This window comes from Anopheles merus, chromosome 2R (genome assembly GCF_017562075.2).
Source record: "Anopheles merus strain MAF chromosome 2R, AmerM5.1, whole genome shotgun sequence".
Taxonomy (NCBI): Eukaryota; Metazoa; Arthropoda; class Insecta; order Diptera; family Culicidae; genus Anopheles; species Anopheles merus.
Genome location: NC_054082.1, coordinates 29860066 through 29883158, shown reverse-complemented (window position 1 = coordinate 29883158; position 23093 = coordinate 29860066). Strand labels below are relative to the sequence as shown.

Here is a 23093-nt window from a genome sequence, read left to right as displayed (position 1 = left end):
TTCACCGTTTGCATCAAGTAGCCATTGGTCCGAGATGTTTCTCGAACAACTGTCAAGTGGAGTGCAGTGAGGAAGTCCCTCTTTTCTTCTTTCGGCCGAACAACAAACATCTAAATTCCCGTGTGCTCAAGATACTGTTCAGATTTTCCCGAAAGCATCACACCAGTGTACCAAATTCTTAGTGGTTTGTACTTTCGCTGAAAAAAATCCCCCTCAACCGACCGAACCGTGTTGCACTGCCACCGCCCGTTGTTCGACTGTCGGCGCATCATATCGCAACAACATGCCGTCAACGTCATGCTGGTGCCAGCCACGTACATGCCCCGGAATTCTTCGTCGCGTGCCAGCCTTCACAGTGCAGGCCTGCCAGCGCTGTGTAGTGGTCTGGCCGCCCTGCCCCATTCCGGTGTACTGCATCCGGCCGGCGCGCGTATCGCGCTTCCGCGGGTTTTTCCTGCGCGGCGACATACCGATCTCGCGCGAGTGCGGAACGCGCTGTGTGAAACACTTCATCAAGTGGCACACACCGCCGGAACAGCTCAACTATCAGCGCTTTCTGCCACTGTTCTTCGATGGGTAAGTAAGGCACGCGGGTGGCTTGGTGCAGGGGCGAGGTGTGAGGCGTTAAATTCGACACTCTAACGAACGGGCATTGGGTACTAATTGCAGGTTGTGCGAGTCGACATTTCCGTACCGGGAGTTTGCACGCCACGGGGTGAGCGATCTGCTGATAGCCGGGACCGAACGACAGGTGAGTTGGGGGGTTGGGGGAGATCAGGGGAGGGGATAAGGGGAGGTGCGCTTTCATGATTGATGAATTGCAGGAGCGCAAGGTTCGGGCCGGGGCTTGTCATTCGCTCGGCGGGGCGTTTATTATTCAGACGCTTACTGTATCGTACCTCTGATTTGTATCGCTAGCAAGGGTAAATGTTGGTGCGCCTTTCCTGATGTTTGAACGAGCATCTACCACATAAATTGAGAGACATTGCACGAGCCTTTCAGTTACTGTCGTCTTTTCAAAAAGCTAAAAACCAAAGCGTTGGGAAATTAGATCCTTTTATCTGCGCGTATCGCAAGGATGCTTGATTCCACGAGAGCTGTACGCTGTATGTAGCCGCTTGAAGGATTCCTCAGCAATGAAAACTACCCCGATTTCCTCGCAATGCATAATTTCACTTCCCATGCTTGGGACGCGAAAACATTGCGGAAAAAATATACTTTCCCCGCATAAAAGCTTCATTCACAATCGGTTCTAATTGCTGGACACGACTGTACGGCGCCACTTCATGCATACACTCTTCCTCCACGAGATTCAAGGCTTCGGTGTGTACCGGAGGTAGACAAAAAAAACTCGACGAAAGAAAACAGCTACGATGCTACACAAAGGATGAAAACGTCCAACTGTTGCACGCCGACGGCATTCATCTCTTCAGTTGGGAAAATGAATTGCACTAGATGAAATCCCCATTCCTAGCCGAGTGCGCACACTAAGGCCGTGTGTTTTTTGCCCCCGCTTCCGGTACGAATCATCCGACCGGATCTTTTTGCCACATCGGTGTTGCATCGGTGGAGAAGACACACGTCACACGGCACGATAGAGCAATGAAGGTATGAAGTGAGGCACCCCCCTCAAACCTCTGTTTTTTTTTTTTCGTATGAATAAGCGAAGACTGTGAAATTGCATTTCACAGCGTTGGATTGCGGGATGAAGGATGCTTTTCTCCACTGCACATTCGCGCAAGAGTATACTCCCCTGAGTGATGACGCTGGCAGACGTTAATGCAATCTGTGGATGTATGTGTATGTGTGTGTGTTTGATGGTGTGCCACAAAGAGCCATGTTAGGCGGCCGACTGGACAAGCGGATTCGCGGTGAAACCAAACACACCCGGTGGTTGGTTTAGCGCAAAATAGTTGAGGCAAGAGTCGTGCAGAAGCAACAAAAATATCCGTTGTACATTAGCACGGGCCCACACACTCACACATACATACATATATATAGACAACCGGATGGACACGACGGATGCTTTTTCGTCAAATGGCTAATAGTGGTTTAGTGTGGGAGAGCTGTCACATTTGTCCGCTTCCGGTCCGGAGTTCGGTGTTAGTTTTGGAAGATACTGTTTTTTTTCTGATTTGTATGGAGCTTTCCCCAAGCTGTGGAACAAGATTTATGTGCACATTTTCGGTAGCGCACTTTGGGATTTTTTTTTCTTCCTACTAGCCACGATAATGCTCTATCCTCCGTTTGCGTTAGTTGTGCTGCATTCCCGGACGAGGAAAGGAGTAGACACACCCTCACACGCACGAGCACTTTTGCGCCAGATAAAAACGTGTCCAGCTCGTCACTTGTTCGTCGTCAGCGTGACGTGTGCTACGGCGGAAGCATTGCCTTTACCCCGGTGAGGTCCAATATGGCCCATGCATTATGGCGGTGCTCCACCCAGACCGTTGGGGAAATGTGCTACGTTGACCATCGTCGCGATCGTTACCGTTACTCGTCACGTGTGCCGTTGGTTACTGGCGACAACCGACATGGCGACAACTCGCTGACCTTCACGCTAACCTACCCGAGCGGGAAGCCGTACACACGTTCTTTGCGCTTCCTATTCCGGCCTGCTAGCCATTGAACACCATCATGGACGAACTGCGGACCCCGGGAGAACAACTCCTGCAGCACTCGAAGCGGACCAGCCCTCGCAACATTGCAACTTTCGGCTAACAATCACGTAGCCTTTGCCGGGTGTCCGATGGGCATCGTAAACCCGTAAACCTGAAGTGAACGGTCCACGGCTATGGACTTTGGTGACCTCATTTACCTCGTCGTCGCCCTCGGACGTTGCCTCGGAAAAGCTGATGAGATAGAGCATCATCATCACCTTCCGCACGGTCCGCTCAGGTTCAGGAGATGGCTAGATGAAGATGAGTTGTCGTTGGCACGTTTCCCGCTAGTTGATATACTACTGCCCGTCGCCCGTACGGCGGAGGTGCATTTCTCGGTTGGTGCCGTTCTGCGTAGTGCATTTTTATGAGCAGACGAAAAATTAATACTGGGACCTAGGGACCTTTGCCGGGCTACGGTCGGGGGTCCCTCGACAGGCATATAAATAGCATCATGCTTGGGTGGAGCTGTGTGCAGAGCGTTTCTTTTCATAGAGCATAAGCTACTTTGCAGTTAGATTGTGCTAGGGGAGTTAGAAAGGGGACATTCAGGCAGGATGATACGAAATCTTCAATCTGCATAACGACAAAGTTAATTATTGTTTGTACCAATCGGCTTGGAACTGTGCTAAGAAAAGGAGAATCATTGCCAGCCTGCAGCACAGCAACCTGTCGAATGCAATTAAAGATATCCCTTCGAGAGATGAAACACTTCAATAATGTAGGGCAATTAGACATCTTTTTCAACAGCCACATCATATAACAAGTGTGAACAAGTGTGGGAAAGAAAACGATGCTCCTGCTACCTTTGCTATAGCACAGTTAGGGCTGGTTGGGGTACTTTGCAAGGAATGCGTCCTTAAAAAAAAGTCATTTAAAAAAGTCTTTCTGTAAGAATGGTAAAGCCAGTGGAAAGTGGAATTGAATTTCAATTTCTCTTCTGTGCGCGTGTATTTCATCCCTCGGGTTGTGCAGTACCGTTGAAGAGTGATGAGTTTTGTGTTCAATCAGCTTTGTCTTAGAGACTCCACCGAGCGATATAAATCCATGTGTAGCAGCGTGATGACAAAGATCCAAAAATTCGCAGAACAAAAACAACAGTCAGAAAACCAAATAGAATAAGAAATTAGATCAAACTTTTTCAACAAGATCTATTTCGTAGAATTTCACCGTGAGGTAGGTTTTGGTTCGTTTCAGGGAGCCAAAGCAAAGCATCGTAACCGTAACCGCCAACGGTACACATTTGCTGAAGGATTACGTTGTTCCCATACACAGACATACACATACACACATACACACATATACAAACAAGTAAAAAGTCACAATCTTCGATTTCGACGAAAGTTTGCTGCCGTTGAGGGAATCGTATTTGCCTAAGGTCAACCGCTGCCAGCAGTCAGCAGACATTGGGGGGGGGGGGGGGGGGGGGGGCAGGCAGGCGGCATCCCGCTTGCCCAAGGGGTGGTGGGAGGAAAACTTTTGTGCGCACCGTGAAATGAGTATAACAATATTCAAATATTGCCACGATTTACATACAAATTCATCATAATGAGAGTTAAGAAATTGCAAAATTTGACCCTGTTCGGTACTTAGGCGACGCTGGTTGGCAACGAGCAAGTCGGGCACGGAATATGCGCACATAACAGTGACGTATAGATTCGTTTGTGTGTGTGTGTGTGTGTGTGTGTGTCTGAAAAACATACCACCCCGACGGTAACGATGTTCCGAGAGGTGCTTACTTTTTTTTTCTCTTCGTGGGAAACTTTAAATCAACCATCCGCCACCATCGGTGCTTGGCTGATGCTCTCGGGAACGCCAACAAAAAGCCGAATGGTGGTTTGGAAGAACGGCGAGATCCTTTATTCTTTAGATGGCAAACGGATGGCGCATTGGGGTGGGATCGTATTTTGAATGCGTCTTCTGTCTCTCGACCAAAGACAAAGATCGATGGCTGTGCGAATGAGAGTGGAAAGCAGGAACGCTCAGCAGAGCAATCGAATCTTGAACCCACAGCAAACACACCGCACGGAGTTTCACTTATTTGCTCGCTACCTCAACTGTCGAACTTTTTGGCCCGGCTCTGGCCAAACTCTCTTGCCGGGAGTGAGCAATCACAATAATCCCAGGACGGGGTTTGGTAGGCGGCGAGAGGACGGCAAAGTGCGAAACGAAACCACCTCCGTCAGACGCTGTGATCGCATAAACATAAATCATTTAATATTCAAATGAAGTTTTCTTTCCGCGCCATGATACGGCGCAAAAGCCTTCCCGAACCCCCTCCCCAATTCCGCGGAGGTTTCCGTGGCCATTCCGGTTCGCGAATCGCAGCACGAGGATTCACACGGTATGTCTTTGTGTGGCTGAACGTTTTACGCCGCCAAGGCTGGCGCACGACGGAAGCACGCAGAGAGACCGTGCGACTCGGTAGTAATGATTCCGTTCGCTCCGCTCCCGCTCCGAAAAGAAAGAAAGACAACATGCGTGGGAAGAGGTGTCGGTTGGAGGGGGTGAATTTATGCAACACGGGCAGGAGCAGCCCGTGGCAGGTAGGAATTAATGATTCAGCTGCATGCAAACTCATCATTCACAGGGCTTTCCGGCTTTCCATTCGTCAGCTCGGCGGGTGTGCTGACTGTTCTGTTCCGTGGGGTGACGATTGACAGCGAAATTTAGCGTATTGTATCTGATTTTCGCTTAAAATAAACTTTTGTATGCTTAATTACTCGTCCCTCGGCTAAGGTGTGTGGGACCGTGTGCTTGTGTCGTGTGGCTTCACAGGTGTGTCTCTCCATCCCTCTCCGATACTAAGGGGGTAGTAGTATGGGAATAGGGCACGGCTGTGTGTGGATACGTCACTGACGGGTTTCATTCAGCACATTTTCATGCACAGTTATATCGTGGAACTTGACTTTGAGCGAGTACGTGACGATTATTCGGCCCTCTGCGCTACGCGCGTCAATAATTTCCCCCGAGTGCCGTCCACGGTTTGGAAATTGGAACGTACAGTTGCGTTTGCCGAAACATTATTGATCCAGTTTGGTTAGCGTACCTGCCCGAGAGTACGTCTTTCAGCGCCCGCTTTTGGAAGCTGGCGATCAGGGGGAAAACTTAAAATTAATAAACTTTAAAACCCCCTTCCCGCAGTACGAACCAGTTAACCGCCATGTCGCTAATGGGCTAAACTTTGCCCATTCACTAATACACAGCCGGCTTGCCGAAAGCGATTTTGCAAAAGCGTCAACAGCGCGATGCCGTCAGTTCTGTCAGAGCGGAACTGAAGTCTTGAGGTCCGCTGCTTAGCTGCCAGCGTTGAGACGTTGGTTGAATTGCTGATTTCAGCTACTAAGGGCAGGGGGTGCAGGGCTTTAATCCTTGGGCTCCAGTTTGGCGTAAATTTCCCGCCACTATCCACAAGTGCCCTGCGCCAAGTGCACGGGAAACCCCCCGTAAAGCGAAAGCAAGATGGCCCGAATGGGGAAAATTAGATTGAATCCTTTCTCCCGCGTCGCATCTCCTTTTGGCTCCTTTTCTTCCAAGCTTGGCCAATGAACCTTGCCTCTGCCCTGGTTAGCTGGGTGTCCCCAGAAGGCCCTGCACGGTTGTTGTCACCGTGAAAGAGGATGGTGCTTGATTTTTACGCTCGAAAACAGCCGACTCAATGATGGTACATAATTTAATAAATTAATTTCATGAAGATTAGCGCGGAGCGGAGCCCCATCCCAGCACTGCGGGAGCTGTGGAATTCTTGATGGGCTTGATGCTAATAATGCTGATGAAGGCTAACGGTAGGGACACAGCTCTTTGGGCAAAAAACCGGCGCCTCATCAACAGCAGGTACTACCTCCTACGACGCCGGATGTCTGCCTGCGAGCGGTCGGCTTCATCAGTTGGTCAGATCGTTCGCATCAGCTCTGCATCACTGCCACAAGCTCCACTGAAAGTGTCCCAGCAGGGGGTGCAGCCTTTGCCGGTTACTGAGAGTGTTTCTGGTCCGACACCCGTGCCCCCTCCGAAGGCACTGGGGGCGCCCGCCAGCCCCGTTCACCGATGCAAAGCCGATTTAGTCGGAGCGCCGAGACAGAGTGTGACTGACCGCAGGCAATGGATGAAAAAATTAATTTACTTTCAGAGGAAGGACGGTGCTCCACAGCAGCTACCAAACGTGCGCCAAGTGCCTAGATACGTAGGAATCCGAGAAGCCAGGTTTCGGTGTTGAGGAAGCAGAATGACGAAGAAGCAACCCGGACAAGGGGACACACTTGGGATTAGGCTTTAGTGAACCGTTCTACGATTAGATTATAATGAAGACCGCCCACGAGGCGCAGGGAGTGAGATAGGATTTTCTGATCCTCGAAATGATACGCATCGCCATTGCCGTCACGAGGGGCGGACGAGAGGGTAGGGCAATCGACCCGTTCAAGTAAGGGGTGGTGGTGCGATCGTAATGATAGCGAGAGTGTTCTACCGCTTGTTTCGGACGACACAGTCGCTTGGCCACACAGGCCCCACATGGCGTGAGGTGGTGGTGAAGATAAGCGCCGTAGGCTTTTGCTCCGATGCTCCTGTCCCGAGTGACGCAACGACGCCGCTACAGCCTCTCGCCAGGGAGCCGGTCGCCTACCGGGAGCACAATGCCTATAATTGCGGTCGTTACTTCCAACCGATTTGCGATGCTATCATAATCTCTTACATTTCCATTTCGGGCGTCCCCGTCCGGTGCGTTTCTGGGTGGTGATTAGAGTGAAGGACTTCCAAAGATGAGATCGGAGTTTAGCTTGCTTTACTAACACGTTTTTATTTTCTTCTCATACTTTGTTTCTTGCTGCGGTGGACCGCTGTGTGATTGGCATTCGAACACAACACAACCAACTCTCCAGATATTTCAAACCATCCCCATGCTGATACTGCCAATGCGCGAGGCGTTGAACACGAGAAATCCGGACATTATAATTGCAACATTAAACGCGTTACAGCAGCTGCTGCGTGTCGGTAAGTAAACCCGTGGGTTAGTAGTAGTCTCGGCAATGTGGCACTAGCTCGTCTGGAAGATGAGCATCTTGTAACGAAACCGAGCGGCAGACAGTGTGTGACAGTAGTGCGTTGGGGATCGTCTGTTTTGTCGTCTGACTCATCTCCGGTTGGCAAGCTTCACACTGCACAGCGCTCCCCAACGATGACAGCTCGTTCGCTTAAAATAGCAGCCGTTAGTTTGTAGTATGGGACAACAGACACCAGACGCTGTGTTTTGGATCAAGGGGAGATTTCGTAGAGAGGAGCCTAGATTGGCACGACGAAGCACGTGCTTGTACGGTGCAGTGTGAGCTCTGTCGGAGTGATTACATTTTTATTTAACAACCGCGAGGATTGCGTTGATAATTGATACATTTGTAGTAGAGCGCGTAATTTCACAACATAACGTTCACAGCACAATCATCATCATAAGGGTAATATTTTGGGGTTTCGATATGATTAATCTTAAATACAGATACAGATACAGTTTAAATACAGATAAATACATACTTTGGTTGCAAACAATATTTATACAAAACATTTAAAATGTGTCCAGAGCTAACACAAATGGTTTGTTGGCATTTCATTGTGACTCATATAACTCTTAAATTTCATGTTCGATTGATTTATGACTGATGAGTATTGCTTGTAGAACGTGTTAAACCGGAGAGCTCGCTTGTTCACAGTCGAGCACAATACGGTACCATTGTAGTTGCTTATTAAACACAGTGGCAATATTATTGCACACCGCGGCACCTCATCTTGTAAAGTAATGTAATAAAAGGCATACACATACACTCCGTTTGTTCGATTCAACATTGCAAGTGTTCTTATAAAGCGTTCGATTGAAATCGTTGATGGCCGATAGAAAGCGTTCGATTATCGTTCGAGTCCCATCAGCACACACAATGACAGGAAAGGGAATGCTAGAGGAGCAAAGGTGGTTCTGTTGATGACTTTTACCAGCATCAGACACCTTCAGTACCGCCCGAAACCACCAGCACCGTGGAGGGAAGAAACGGGCGAGGGTTTAATTAATTTTGTTTATGGCGAGTAAAACTGAAATTAAAGTAAAAAATATTGCCACAGAACAGTAATCGAGGCAGTGCTCCGTCCGGGGAGGTGTGGGGCGTGTGCCTGCTGTTGCGGACGACCGGCCCAGGAAAGTCAGCTACTTACTGATAGCATTTTTATGGCCCCGGCACCTGTTTGGGATTGTCTTAATATCTTGGGAAAGCTTCGACAGTTTGCACCATCCTCCTGGGAATCCGGTGCTGCTGCTACTTTACTCCGGGGTTTGCCGGGCGCTGCATTAGCCCCTACCCATCCCTGGTTCGTGGAAATGGTTTATCTGCTTTCTTTTGCTCCGCACCCACCTCCTCCCAGGCACATGTACCACACCCAGTCCTGGCTGAATGCTATGCACGGACACACAAACCCTCTTGGGAAGAATTTACACACGTGCGAGAGGAAAAAAAAGGAAATCATTGCCCAGGTGCAGACGGCCGAGGGAGATAGGAAATTAAATTTTAATTTTCCATTAACGTTGAAACATGACAAACGCTGTCGCTTGTGTTGAGAGGTACTCCGGTACTCCGGGCACTTTACCACCAGTTTCGCTACCACGCTTTCCCTCTCTTTCCTTTCCCGTGGTTATCTTGTGTTCCGTCAGTTTGTGCCAAATCATGTGAGGCGCAGCAGCGTGCACAAGGATATGATGGGCGAGTTAGTGGCTTTTGGGGTTTTCTTTCGTGCCACTGCCACACACACACACACACACACACTTCACTGTCAGTTAAGCGTCTCGGCTAATTGAAACTCTTCAGTCCGGAGTAGCAGAAGTTGTCTGTGCCAAGCGTGTGCAGCAATAATCGTTAACGTGTAATTTACTTAAAACGCTTGTGCTAGATAAATAACCGTACGTGTTTGGCCGAAGCGGCAGCAGTGAAACACGCCCGGCAGGATGCTGCGATCGTGCATTTTGTCCGCGTAGCATTAATAGCACCAAACGATTTCTGCAGTAAGCTAGAGCCCGTTACAATTCATTTCAACCGTGCGCTAATTCCGGATATGATAACAATGATAACTAGATGTCATTTAATGTTCCGTCTAGCCTTATTAAGAAAGCTTTACCATGCCCTTGGTGTCCTGTTTTCAAAAAAAAATAATTCTTTTCTGCTTCTTCCAGCCGCCGTAGTTTGATGGTCCGTTTTGCTCCAACGAGGAGCGAAACTCCTCAAAAGCGCAACCGAAAGCGTTGGTCGTTTCGCAGAATTTCATACTTCCACTTCACATTTTCCTTTGTCATCCACGAGCAGCCCTTTTCGCGGACGATTTTTACTGAATGGAGCACGCAATGCTGCAACCACATCACCGCAATAGCTTTGGGGTGGCTGAGTTTTCTTGCAATTTTCCGCCCAACGTTACGCGCAGAAAATTCTGCCGGTTGACTTCCTTCAACCAGTACAAATACCGGTCGCACGAATGCTGGAATCGTACCCGTAATCGTGTTCTCCTGCCACGATAGCAGCAACGGCACGAAATGGTGTGCCTGGCGGGTGAACACCATTCAGCCCTGTCTTGGTCGTTCGGTCTTGTTGTGAAAAAACACACAAAAGCTCTTCCCAGTTTTGTGTTTCACTCAAAACACAAACGGCTCGTGCTAGGGTTCGTGTATTTAGGGAAAAAGGGGCAGCGCTAAGATTCCATCGCAGCCACCCTAGGCACATGACCCCGGCAGTATTATTTTATGATTTTTACTGTTGGCCCATCATTATTTTACAACGTTTTACGCGCTGTTTCGTGTGCGAGTGTGAGTATGAATCCTCTTTTCGGTTCTTGTTGGACCAACGTTCAGTTCAAATTTGTAGAACAAATTTCTACCAGTATCGTGTAACCGGCTCTCGTTCGCAACGTGTTCTCCACCACCAGAAGCAATCTTTGTGCTTACACATTGCGGTGCGGTGTGAGATAAAATAAAAATGAATATTTCCCTTCGTGCTGGCACAGGTGATTGTCCAGTTGCAACCGTGCACTGTGTGTGCGATTGGCTGAACCATATTGCTTCCATATTACACCGAAAGTCGGAATAGATAAAATGCATGGAAATATGTGGTTTGCCTTTCTGTGCGGGCAGTAAAGCTATGGTTTGGCTGGTTTCTCCTCCGTTTCGAGTTTAAACTGTCTGCTCCGAAAAAAAACACGACCACACACGTCCCTGAACGAGAAAAATTGCACCACACATGGAGGAGGGAAGGGCAAAGCACGTGCTTTGAAATAAAAACAACAAAAGCTGAACCAAACATCACATTCTCTCTTGGTAAAATGGTTCATAGAATTCAAAGAAACGACGTAAAGCGAATTGAATGCTCAATTTTCCATTTGCAGTGCTGCACAAAAGCTGAATTGACGATATTTTCCACTGCGAATGGGAAATGTGCCAAAACGGGATAGAAAAATTAACAGCCATCTGGACAGTGCTAGTAGCACCGAGGTGCTGTGGCTAACGCTGTGTGTGATGCAAAGGGTCTGTAGCAATAACATCACGGTAAAAATACGCAAACCAGCCAGAAATGGACAATTATCTTCGTTCGCTCTTTTGCTGGTCAATACAGACTGGAATTGCAAGTGGCAAGGCTTATCAAGTAATGAAACAACCAGTTAGAACATTTCTACTCAGCTGTCGTTAGAAGCAAACCCCAACTAATGAGTTTCCTTTTACGGTCGGAAGGGGTCAATGATCGATGATTGGTTTTTACTTCAAGCACGTATGGCACATACAGATGTGAGCAAGACTTGTATTTACCCTTCAGGGGGGGGGGGGGAAACATACCTTTTTTGATAGACTTACACTAGGTTCTAGGAAATTGTTGAAATCCATATGTTTCGTTGAAAGCGTTGATCCAACAAAAAAAAAAAACACTGCTCTTTATTTATTTTCACAGGACCATCCATCGGAATCGCTCTGGTGCCGTACTATCGACAGCTGCTGCCAATGCTGAATCTGTACAAGCAGCGGCGCATTAACATTGGAGATCATATAGACTTTCGTGGTGGTCGACGGATTGGCGATGTGGTGAATGCCACACTCGAGCTGCTGGAACAGTGCGGCGGGCCCGATGCGTATCTCAACATTAAGTACATGGTGCCAACGTACGAAAGCTGTGTCTACAATCGCTAGATCGGTTGCAAAACATGCGTGTAACAAAACAAAAATTGCAACATGACCAGCTAGCAACATATCATGCAAAAGAAATGTAAGTCTTTTTGGTAATACTTTCTCCCTAAAAAGCAGAGTTGGTGCACTTCGATTATTTGAGTTGTTACATAAGTTCATTTATTTTGTTATAAATCGAGCAGGAACCGAAGCTTCTTTCGCCAAAATGAATTTTGAAAGACGTAATAACGAATATATTCTTAGAATTATTAGTTAAAATGATCTAATCGGATGGGAATCCTTCTGTGGCGCAGGCCTTGCTGGAGCTAGTGTGTTTAGTAGACCCACTAGATTCCATTTCGATTATTAAACTGATTTTATTTTTAATGACATAAACAGTCAACCCTTCCCAGAAAACTTAGCGTAGCGAACAAAATTGAAGAATTCCATGCATATATTCATGCTCGGTAAATATCTTCGGAACCGTACCGGCGCGCTTTGGAGACCCATACAGTAACGTTGTTACGTAAGTGCGGACGTTCGTGTGAAGTATAACGGCCGTATATTATAAATCACAACCCAAATTGGATGGAAAATGGTAAATCATCATTTGTGCAATTTTCTATCCTATTACTTCGTTGCGTGCAGAACGAGACACGTGCGGTGGCAAGCGAAGCGAGAGAACGAGAAAACATCCCCTGCCGGTTGGTTCGTTCGTTTGCGAATGCGGGTGCCGTCAAACGGAAACAACCAAATAGGATCAACCCTGTTTCGAGGCTTGCAATTGGAGAAAAAAAAAACCTCCTTACCATTGGAGAGTATGCAATTGGTTGCAAAAATGTGTATGTGTGTAGGAAATTTATTGGTAAATTGCAAAGTAAATTTGCATACATATTTTGCTTCTTCTCTCCGCTGGAACGTAATTCTCCGATACGGGGTGTTTTTTTCTGTTTCGCGAACACTGGCCAGTCATCGCTTGCTTTAAATTTTGTGTGAAAAGTGCAGTAAACTGGACCGGAACTGTCTGTGCAACAAAAGATGCATATTGGCAATTTTATATAATGAATTAAAACCAAAGCGAAAATGTTTCTCCACAGTCGACTGCTCGTTATCGGTAGTGGAAAATGCTGTTGAAAAAATCCACACTCTACAAGGTCTTGGTTGCGTACGCGAAAGTATAGAATTGGTATTTGATTTTCTATTACCTTTCGATTGGCGTACCTTACTCCTGCGCATGTCTTTTTTTGTTATTTCAATGTGTTTCCCCTGCTTTCATCGAAGCAAGATATGCACCCTACAATCACCCATACAGCACCCGTACGACACGGAACTTACGAAGGGTTTTGTGTAGGTTGGAAACCTTTTATCCGCACACATTCGAACGTGCCACTAAACCGATCTTCAATAAAATATACATTGACAGTCATCGGTTTCCCCCCCATTGACTTTTATTTTCGAGCAGACTTTTTTCAAGGGGCTTTTATCCACGTTTTTATTTCGTTAAGAAAATCATGCGTTGGGGTTCCTGATTTCAGCCTCTATCGGGGTAGGATTATTTAGAATTATTGGATCAACTCTATTGCCTATTGTCGAAGATACCTTGTGCAAGTATTAATTCTACAAACACACTGGCCGAGTTTAGGGTGTTGGGGGGCTGCTTTCGTAGTGCTGCTTGCAGTGAGGCAATAGAAATACAAAACTTTCCCAAATACACACACCCTACGCTGCGGATAGAGAGAGAGTGTGTTCAAGAAGATAAACAAAAGCGATCTAACTTACCCGAAAACAGCTCTAGGAACTTTTCCACACCATAGTTTCCGGGAAACCGGTACGATGGATCCTTCAGCGCATTTTGGTTGTGCACCTTGATGCGCTTGATCATGAAGGTGATGTTATCCGGCTTTCCATCGCCGTTGAAATCTGAAACAGAGCAAGTAAAAAGTGTTAGTTTCGGTAAGTTTGTGGGTGTAATTACCACAGGATCGATTAGGGTTCAGGTTTTAGCTACGTTTTTTTTTTCGAATCATCCGGAAAGCAAAGCAATTTTCTCAATCAACTAGCTGAGCACAAACAAACAATCACAACAAAAACAGCATCCAGCATACTTGGCAGCCTGCCGAAGAGCCGGTGATTGTATGGCAATCGTTTACATTTTCCTCTTTACTCACCGTGCGCTATTGTAGTTTGCCATGCATTCACAACACAAACAGAAACCCAACCGCATCCACCTACAGCACCGCTAGGAAATGCAAAAGATCACCCGTTGCACATTTGTGCAGGTGACAAATTTTCCAACCCCATCTTTCACTCCCGGATTGTAGTACCAAGAGGAACGGCAAATGCATTTGCGACTGTCGCACCAGAAACGATGGCAAACGAGGCAAACGAGATGGATGTCTTCGTGGTGGGACAGAAATTGCTTGGAATGCTGGATGCCTCGTTGCACCCGGCATCCGGTACACCTGGCCGACAAGCAAAAGAAAGCGTCAAGAGCTCACGGAGTAAGTCGTCCCCGTTTTCAGCCTTCACTCTGTGGTGCTATCATCCTCACCACCACCTTGGCTCTCCTATTCCCGGTGGCCTACCACATCAAACATCCTAGAGAACATTCTGCAGCAACCGACACGCGCGCTAGGTACGGCCGGCCACAGGATGATGATTTGCGAGTGAGTGACGATTGCTCCACCACCTGCGCCGGTTAGCGAGGGAAAAAGAATACGCAAAACGGAGCACTCAGGCAGTGCGAAAAGTGGGTAGCATGATGATGACATTTGTTGAATGTTTGCTTTTCTTCTCGCACCTTAATGACTGACGCTTTTCCATTGGCTGTCGATGTGTGAGAGGTAGGAGGAGCAGGCGAAGGACGACAAGTAAAGGGAGGAAGGAAAGAAGGAGCATGAGAAGGGCAATATGTGCTGTCGAAGTGCTCTCCAAAGAGGCCGGCCGCCTCGTTGACGTGAAGTACCAGAGAGCACAATAATGGAACAATCATGTGCGTCGCATGTGCAACTGTTGTACTGCGAAGCAAAGGCAACTGAGAAAAGGTGTGCACTGAGAGATTTTTTTAGTACATAGGAAAAGATTCTGTTGCTTTAGACATAAAATCTTTTAACATAAAACATAAACATAAATCTGCGTACAAAAAATGCTAAATGTTTTCCAAGTAAATACAACACATTTTAAAAGGTAGAACGAATTATCAAAATGCTGCTTGGGGCTCAACCCTTGTGGTAAATGAGAAATGGGGTTCAGTGTGCAACAGAGAATATGTAATTTAAACGCCTCGTTCGATTTTAAAGCTAACTTAATGTCAAAAGATGTCACTTTTGAAGATGTAAAGTGTAACTTTTGTTCATTTTCATTATAATTTCGACCTTTATCTTTGCTTTAACTGTAAAAAATAGTACTACAGAAGTCTTGATTTCAAGCAACTGTTATCAACTTTCCGTCAAATTGATAGTATCAACTGTACGGTTAAAATTCCACTCACTAATAGAAACCCTGGATGTAGGCTATATTGCCAGCATGTTTACATATGCATTTAGTTTCGTTTTCATTAAACGGACTTTCCAGTTCGCTGGTGCAGTTGATGATCTACCATCTACCGCTACACCGGTATCACATCGGTACCTTGCCATTGCAACAATTTGCAACCTCAAACCCCAGGAGACGTTTTGTGGCTTTTGGTCAGGATTTGCTTATTGGGCAGAGCTGCTGGGACGTATTAAAACTGGCTTAGCTGTTTGTGCTTCGGTACTGTGGCGTTCTGGGTGTAAGCACAGTTATCACCGTACAGCCAGAATCCCCCGGGGCTTGAGTAAAAATACCCAACAAACCGCCAATGCAAGTCAAAGTTAAATTTATCGATTGGTCATGCAGCTCCGCCCGGGAGAAGACAGGACGTTCCGATTTAGCCGGAAGTAATGTGCCGAGCAGCCTTGGGGGAGGGACATTTGCCAGGGATTACGGATCGTTCAAGCAAGAAGTCACAGTATTTGCCTGGGCGGTACACAGTCCGACAACAACACAATGTGGTATCGAGTCTGTGCAGATTACTTATCACAAAAATACTGTAAAAAGGTATCTACCTTCCAAGTTCTGCTTGGATGGTAACTATTCTTTACTGACTTTCCGTCTCCCGGCTGCCAGAAGCATCTCGATCCATACCAGAGAGGGCTATGGATTAAATTACTGGTTAGGTTTTGCACGGTTCGTTTAGCTTTGTTAATTTACTCTGCTTTACCATGGTTAAATGGTTTGCAACTGCAATGACTATAAAGTACCAGCATTTACCAATGGGAGATTTTGTTCAGCATTAATTATCTGATATTGGCAATAAGTTCGACACAGTTGGTATTGATTGAGAAAAGAATCATTTCAGTAATGCTTCAAAACAGAGCTATTGTTGTTCAAAGAATTAATGTAAATCAGAAACTCTAAAAATAAATAATTTTTTATTTTTCCCATCAAGTGATATAAAATATGTTTGCTTTTTTAATCTAGAAACACAGACACAAAACAAACATTACAAAAAGGTAATCTGCGTGTAATAAAGCATAAGCTAGATGCACCATTGAGGTCGGGCAATTTTCATAATTGTGGATTCGATTGTAGAAGTACCGCAAGCGCAATAAAATCCATAAACGATAATCAACGGATCAGTTTTCACCATAGGCATGATTGCAAAACCATTTTCCTGCGCTTCGTGACATATTGTATCAATTATTTGCACCATGACCGTTTTCCAATTGCACATTGCATAATGTATATTCCGCGTCGGCAGGTATTCTGATGCATCTCGTGAAATAAAGATAAATAAATGAACAAATATTATTTTTACCGCCCTTCTGAAGCCACCAGCCATGAACAGCAACACACAGGCTCCTGCGAATGATTGACGTTACCGGTTACCGGATTTTAATTCCAAAATCCCAAACAAATGGGTGCCGAATCACTACCTCGCGCAGTGAACTCTGCGTGCGATTTTTATGTGCCGATTTTTATGCATTATGCAGGACAGACAATTAAAATGCGCTCGCAATGTCTCAATTTTGATCCCGCTTATGGGCTTTCCGCGTTGTTTATGTTGTGCCATAAATTGTTGCAATTTATGGGACCATCCGTTCGAACCGCCGACAACGACAACGACACGACAAGCGCGTACGGCGTGAAAAGCAAAACCGCACCCACATAATCGCGCGTCCATGTTGTTCCGGACCACAATCGATAATTTTAAATTTATTCTAGGCATGCTAGGCACTTAAAGCGACAAGCTGCTCCGCACACACTGTGTGTGCGCCCTTTGCGCGGTTGCCCCTGTTTCCCGTCGTCCGACGCAATGGCTGTGTTTCGATTAGAAGCGACCTGCTGCCCGAAGGCAGGAACGCGCTTTGACAAAATGAAGAACGGCTCCCACCAGGAAACGGGGGTTCGATAGCGTCCCGCCTCATCCCTTCCCTCGTTTCGCAGCGAATGATTCTTCTCCGGTTTGTGTCAGCGCCAGAAGACAATTATCGGTTTTCCGGAGTTTATTATTCACTCGAGAAACATTCGCTTCTCGCACGCGGCGGTGGTTTGTGGCGCCTCCGACCGGGTGGCTGCGACATTGATGTGGCACTCAATGGCGGGCGTTAACATCCGAGCCGATGTTAAATGGGCGGTTTCCAGTCGGTAATAGGTTGGTCGTGTTTTCTTGTGCGAGCCACCACCGCGTGTGCCGTGGGGCTGGCCACCGGCTGGGATGGAATAAATTTCGGTGAACCGCCGCTTGTCCGCACGAAGACAGCGCGACAGTGCACGGTAGTAGGTCGCCCAGTCGCCCCGCTGGTTGCTAATGCATTGATCAGTGGCACGTTGGTGTACGTTGGTGTACGGTAACAACACGGCTAGAGACAATAAATTATGTTCAGTTAGTTGTTCCCCCCCCCCCTCCCCCCACTATTATTCGATGTTAAACTGTCATCGCGCATTGTTTGGCTGGCAAGACTAATGTACATAACGCACGGCACAGTACGTGCTGTGCAAACACGTTTCAAAACAATTTTCCCTTTCATCTTTTGGACCAACTGAAGTCACGTTTTCACACGCTTGAATCAAGCAAATACCTGGTCCAACATTTAGCTGCCACCACGCTAGAAAAGTGCATCAAACGGATGAACAACATGTGTCTTTGTTTTGTTCAGCATGGTTGTGTGCCTATTATCGAACTGAAACATACGCTAGCATTCCATTTTTGTTGTTATTATTCGGAAGGTTTTAAAAGGGAAACCATCTACCGAATGCACGTGCCAAAAAACTGACTGCTAGCCAAACAAACGATCGGGAAAATGTTTGCACTTAATTGGAAAAACGACTGTGCATCGTTTTTTTTTTAATGATACCTGGAAATTTACAGTGGAAAGTGGAAAGCTGGATAAACCGCTTTTTTCGGGTTCGTTGCATACCGAGCCACACTGGATTCCCAGCTACCGCTCTCTATACTGTACCGTATTTTCACTAATCTAATCACTCAACACACGCACGGAAGCGCTTTTGATTGGGATTTGAATTTTTATTCATCGCACCTGGAGTTTGCCATGGACTGCATGGAGGCGCCTGGTGGATTGTGCTGAGCGATGGAGAAGCCCGGTGGTAGCAGGTAGCTTAACCGGATTTACATTCAACTACGGCTGCTCCGTATCTTTGAACTGATTGACAGGTGTTTTTATTCGGACTGTGCGTTTGATAGAGAGATGAGCATAGCAGCAAAACAAAACTTTGGCCAAATCCGATTTGCAAAAGCAAATCAGTGGAAAGCTGTAAAATGGCGCATGGGTCCAATTTTTAGTTTGCTAGAAGGTTTATCAAAAATGAGTGCTTTCTTTTAAAAGTATTTTTTGTAATTAAATATTATATTAAAATTAAATATCATACTGTGACCCGAGGAGCATTCGATCGATTTTGCGTGTGTTTATTGTAGTCATCAAGTATAAGCCACATAAATGGTTACGTATTGCCTTTCATTATAAAAATAGTGTTTGATAGTTCACAGTCTTGTATCGTACAAACCAATCCGCAGTCGTTTCAGTGGCATGATAGTTCTACTTGAACTTTAAAAACACACCTTTGCCTCTTAATATCGCCTTTGCCTCGTCACATTGGTTTTGTGCGATTTTCCTCTTTGATTGAGTTCAATGCGGATTCTCCATCGGTTCGGAACAGCCCTCCTAAGACCAACGGTGTAACAACTGACGAGGTGTTAGCGAGAGTGCTTCATACCCATCAACCGTGAAGGTAAGATTAAACGACACAATGTCGGTTGCGGTACGGCCAAATATACCGTGCCGCTAGGTTCTGGGTTTGAAAGATGTACTTCTTTTCCGTGTTTATTGCTTTGCTAACGCAAACGATGTCTTGAAACCGCCACTGGGGTTTCGATTGAACATGAATGGTTCACCAGAGCGGTGGTGCGCTACTGAAGCATACCGTGCCGAGCTCGGTGTGCCTCCGCGTGATCTGACAGATCGAGGCATCGAGCGCGACGCGTATCAAAGACGCGTCACACCCAACCAACCAACCCAGCCCAGCGATCTGGAAAACATCGAGGGAAATTGACTTTCTCCTCCTACCAGCAGCGCTTCGCCCGCATCTCTTCCGCCGATCGGTTATCTAGGCGTTCGAGTGGACGTTGTAGATTGAATTAAATTCTCTTCGACGGGTTTGATGCGCTCACCCCAAACGAATTTCCTGCTGGCCGGAGGAGTGCACATGGACTGGACTCTGGAAGGAGGAGAGGAGTCGGCGGAATGAAATATTTCCGTGTTTCCCGTCTCGTTGGTTCCCTGGCCCTTTGGACGCTGTCATCCGGAAAATGACTGCGGTAAAATTTGATGAAGGACCTGGACCTGTGGTGGAATGCGACCGGGGCCGTAAATGTCACCGTTGTCGTGGGCGGGAAATTGGGAAGATTGCGCACTTGAGGAGGGAGAAAAGAAGGAGAAAGAAAGAGACGGCAGGCCCATTCGCTTTCAGTGCGTGACCGAGATCGAGGTACCGTGGTGATTTTCCAGGGTAAAAAGAGTATCGGCAACTGACAGTACAGAGAGGATGATAAAACCAAACCGAACGGCTGATGCTGTGTCGGTGATCCGTAACGATATGTGATTGATTTTCACACGCAATTTTTGATTGCGCAACGGCGTTTCATTTAATTGCGCACAATTTGCAAAACCATTGCACAGCGGAGCCGCAACCGGCAGTGCGGCAACGTTTTTAACTAGCGGGTCAGACATTCAACCGTTTCGGTGAATTTCATTCCGGCCGGTGGCAGCAGAAACTTTATTGTATTTATTATTCTGGTCAAAGGAGGTAAAATTTTAAATAAAACATGCTCTTTATACTTCGAAATTTATCGGTTTAGCATAGTTTTGTCTAAAATGTGAGCTTTTAACGTAATATTCGAAATAGTTCACAATTTTCGTCTCAACTGTTGGGTTTATTTTTTTCTTGTTTGGTAAAACTATACAGGCTCTCCTATAAAATATTGTAACCTTCAAAATGTTAATGTATGAGAAGCATCTTGTGTTAAAACAATTCGGAAAAGAGTACGTTTCTCTTGGACAGTCACTGTTGCTTCTTAGCGATTTCAAAACACTAAACTATCAGCAGTTCTATACTGCTGGGCAAACATTTACAATAACAGAAAGAATCTCTTTATCATGCTCTCTTTTTCAACAGATATCTCGCTGCGCTTCATATGCTAAACAACAATCATCATAATGCAGTATCAAGATTGTCCCTTTCGGTCGGTTCTAGCTAGCGATTGTGCTTCCTTCACCGGAAGTCAAACAAAACTTCACGCGACTGCTTTTCGCTGAAGTTTCCGCATGTTAGCCTGGCGGTCTATTTCTCGGTCCAATTTCCAACGAGATTCTAGAGCTGGCCCACGACCGATAGGCGTCTCCCCCTTCCCACGCTCGGCGGTGGTCCTGTTTTTCCAAATGTCGTACCCCGGATGCTGGTTAAAAATATAAATGGAATGCTTGCCTGCATTACGTTTACCGTGGGGTTTTCTATTATTTGCTCCGATACTGCCTCCAGGCACGACGAAAAATGTGCGCACGCACACATCCACGAAAAGCAAGCGAAACGAGCTACACATGCAACGATAGTATCAATCAGGCTGTACTTCTGTTGCCGCTGCTTCACAACCACCTGAAAGGATCAGGACGCGACGATGGTGCCGCCTTACATCGCCCGCACCATGCCTGCCCTTCGGCCGGCGGCGCTGCAGAGCTTCTAAACCGTTCCCATTGTGACATTCAAACCGCTTCGAGCAGCAATCTACTACAGCATCAAAACACATGCTTTTGGAAGGAGGGACGGGGGGTGTATGCTAGCGGAGAAAGCATAGCAAAACAACCTTCCACACACACACACACACACACGGACACAGCACCGGTACGATAACATTCCCAGTGCATGAGAAGCGTTCTGTCTCCCTGGAAGAAACAACTGTTCCAGTTTCTCGGCAAGCCAACCCGTGTGCTGTTTTTGGTTGAAAGAAAGAACAAAACACCCTCCCTCCCTTACCCTCGAGCGCATCCAATAGTCGCTCCGTACATCCACATGCAAACGGAGCAAACGGAGCCCTCCGCACTCGTATTCGGATATTCAGTGAAAAAAAGTGGATTCCGTGAGAAGAACGAATTTCATTGTCAGGGAACCGAAAATGGGAGGAAAAGTTGCAAATGTTCAAGAATAAAATACATATAAATACGCTGCCCTCACGCCGCCTGCCCCCTTTCCTGTCGCACAGGCAACAGGCCCGACCTACGAGCGAAGCTATTGCTACGATTTCGATTCCGATGTCGGCTGACGGGCGAACGGTGCGCGCGCGGCCACTACGGCAACCATGTAATGCTATAAACGAGTTTTTGGCTATGGAATGTTTTTTTTTTGTTTGTGTTGGTTGAGCTCGATTCTTTACCGCCGATCAAGAGGTGCAAGCCACACGAAACGAGCCTCAGCAAGCGTAAGGGGCCGTGACAGTTTAGTTATTCCGCATTCTGAAATCCTCCCGCATTTGTCCCACTTGCCACACGTCTCCCCGTTGCCTGGTGGTCCCGGTTTGGAACGGAACCCGTGCACCGAAATATGCCAGCCACCATCAAATACTGGTTTGTGATTCACCCCCCAATGCAGGAGAACGATCCTTTTCCGATTTGTTGGAAAGTTTCGTGCGAGGACACCCCCGGGCTGGTGCCGTAACGACCGATGGTGCCAATGCTTCTCGAGCGAACATTGTGCCCCGTGGCATGCATGCACACGGCGGCGCTAAATTTGGATTCCTACCGTCCGTTCTTCGGTTCGTTCGTGGATTGTTGTGAAGCCGGACCCAGCCGGGGACACGTCGACGGAGGGAGGAGAAGAAGGTTAAGAGATTCATCGATAGTCTTTGCTCGGGAGCTTATCGCCCATTGTCTGGGCCAGTGTAGTGCACTGTTCAGTAGCAAACAAGGCGGGAAAACGGTGAGGTCGTCGTGCGCTACCGTTAGCAATCGTAGCTCGTTGCCTGAAATCTCGATCCCGGGCAGGAGGGGCACAAGCAATCGCTGGTAACAATAAAATATTACTTAAACCGAACGATACGCGCGCGCTTATGCATTTTCACGAAACACCGTAATGTCATTCCGATTCAATCGAGCGCGATGGGTCACGGGAAAGGCATGACGGTGGAGAAAGGCTGTAATGTAATGGAATGGAATAAGCAATTTAATGGTAAAACACATTGTTTCGGGATGGCACGGGCTGATGGTGCAGAATGCAATTTGCACGGCACAAATAAATTGATTTCAGAGATCGTTAACCCTCTATCGCTGCCGGGATGGAGGTTGCGAGGTTAGGTCAGAAAGATGCAAAACACGATTGTTGGTACGGTTTTCATTAGTTTGAAAGGAAAGTAATATGAATAGAAGGATAAAAGCAATTTGATAAAAGCAAATTATTTCACGGCAACATACATGTATGAAGAATATTTTTGAATTAGGCAATAACCAATGTATTAAACACAAAAAATTTGATGGTATCGCTCTTTTGTTTCTGTAGTGGTGATAGTCAAATAAAACCTGAACTGTTGATATGTAGCATGCATATAGGGTTTGAAGCTTTTTTACGCAGTTTTATTCAATAATTCAATTTGATTCTTCTTCTTTTGGCTCAACAACCGTTCTCAGTCAAGGCCTGTCTGAACCACTTATGCGCTTGGCTTTCAATGACTAATTGATTGC

The 23093-nt window shown here is 46.7% G+C and overlaps 2 protein-coding genes across 11 annotated transcripts in view; one reads left to right on the top strand and one right to left on the bottom strand.

The window, feature by feature from the left end:
* The window catches only part of LOC121589429, a 158119-nt gene that overhangs the window by 37833 nt on the left and 97193 nt on the right, over positions 1-23093 (bottom strand). For all 7 annotated transcript variants that reach the window (XM_041908352.1, XM_041908351.1, XM_041908357.1 and 4 more), the window contains one exon: positions 13606-13746. In XM_041908352.1, coding sequence (XP_041764286.1) covers positions 13606-13746 — 141 coding nt within the window. The remainder of the gene's footprint in view (positions 1-13605; positions 13747-23093) is intronic.
* On the top strand, positions 5-21496 carry LOC121589437 (parkin coregulated gene protein homolog). Of its 4 annotated transcripts, none has more exons than XR_006004310.1 (5): positions 5-576; positions 670-751; positions 7538-7649; positions 11615-11926; positions 20542-21496. XR_006004310.1 is itself a non-coding variant. In XM_041908372.1 (4 exons), the coding sequence occupies exons 1-4, from the start codon at positions 284-286 to the stop codon at positions 11848-11850; spliced, it is 723 nt and encodes a 240-aa protein (XP_041764306.1). In that variant the 5' UTR covers positions 5-283; the 3' UTR covers positions 11851-11960. The 4 variants fall into 4 exon arrangements, 1 of the variants encoding a protein (XP_041764306.1); XR_006004308.1 differs by lacking the exon at positions 20542-21496 and adding an exon at positions 12030-12222; XR_006004309.1 differs by lacking the exon at positions 20542-21496 and adding an exon at positions 12002-12222.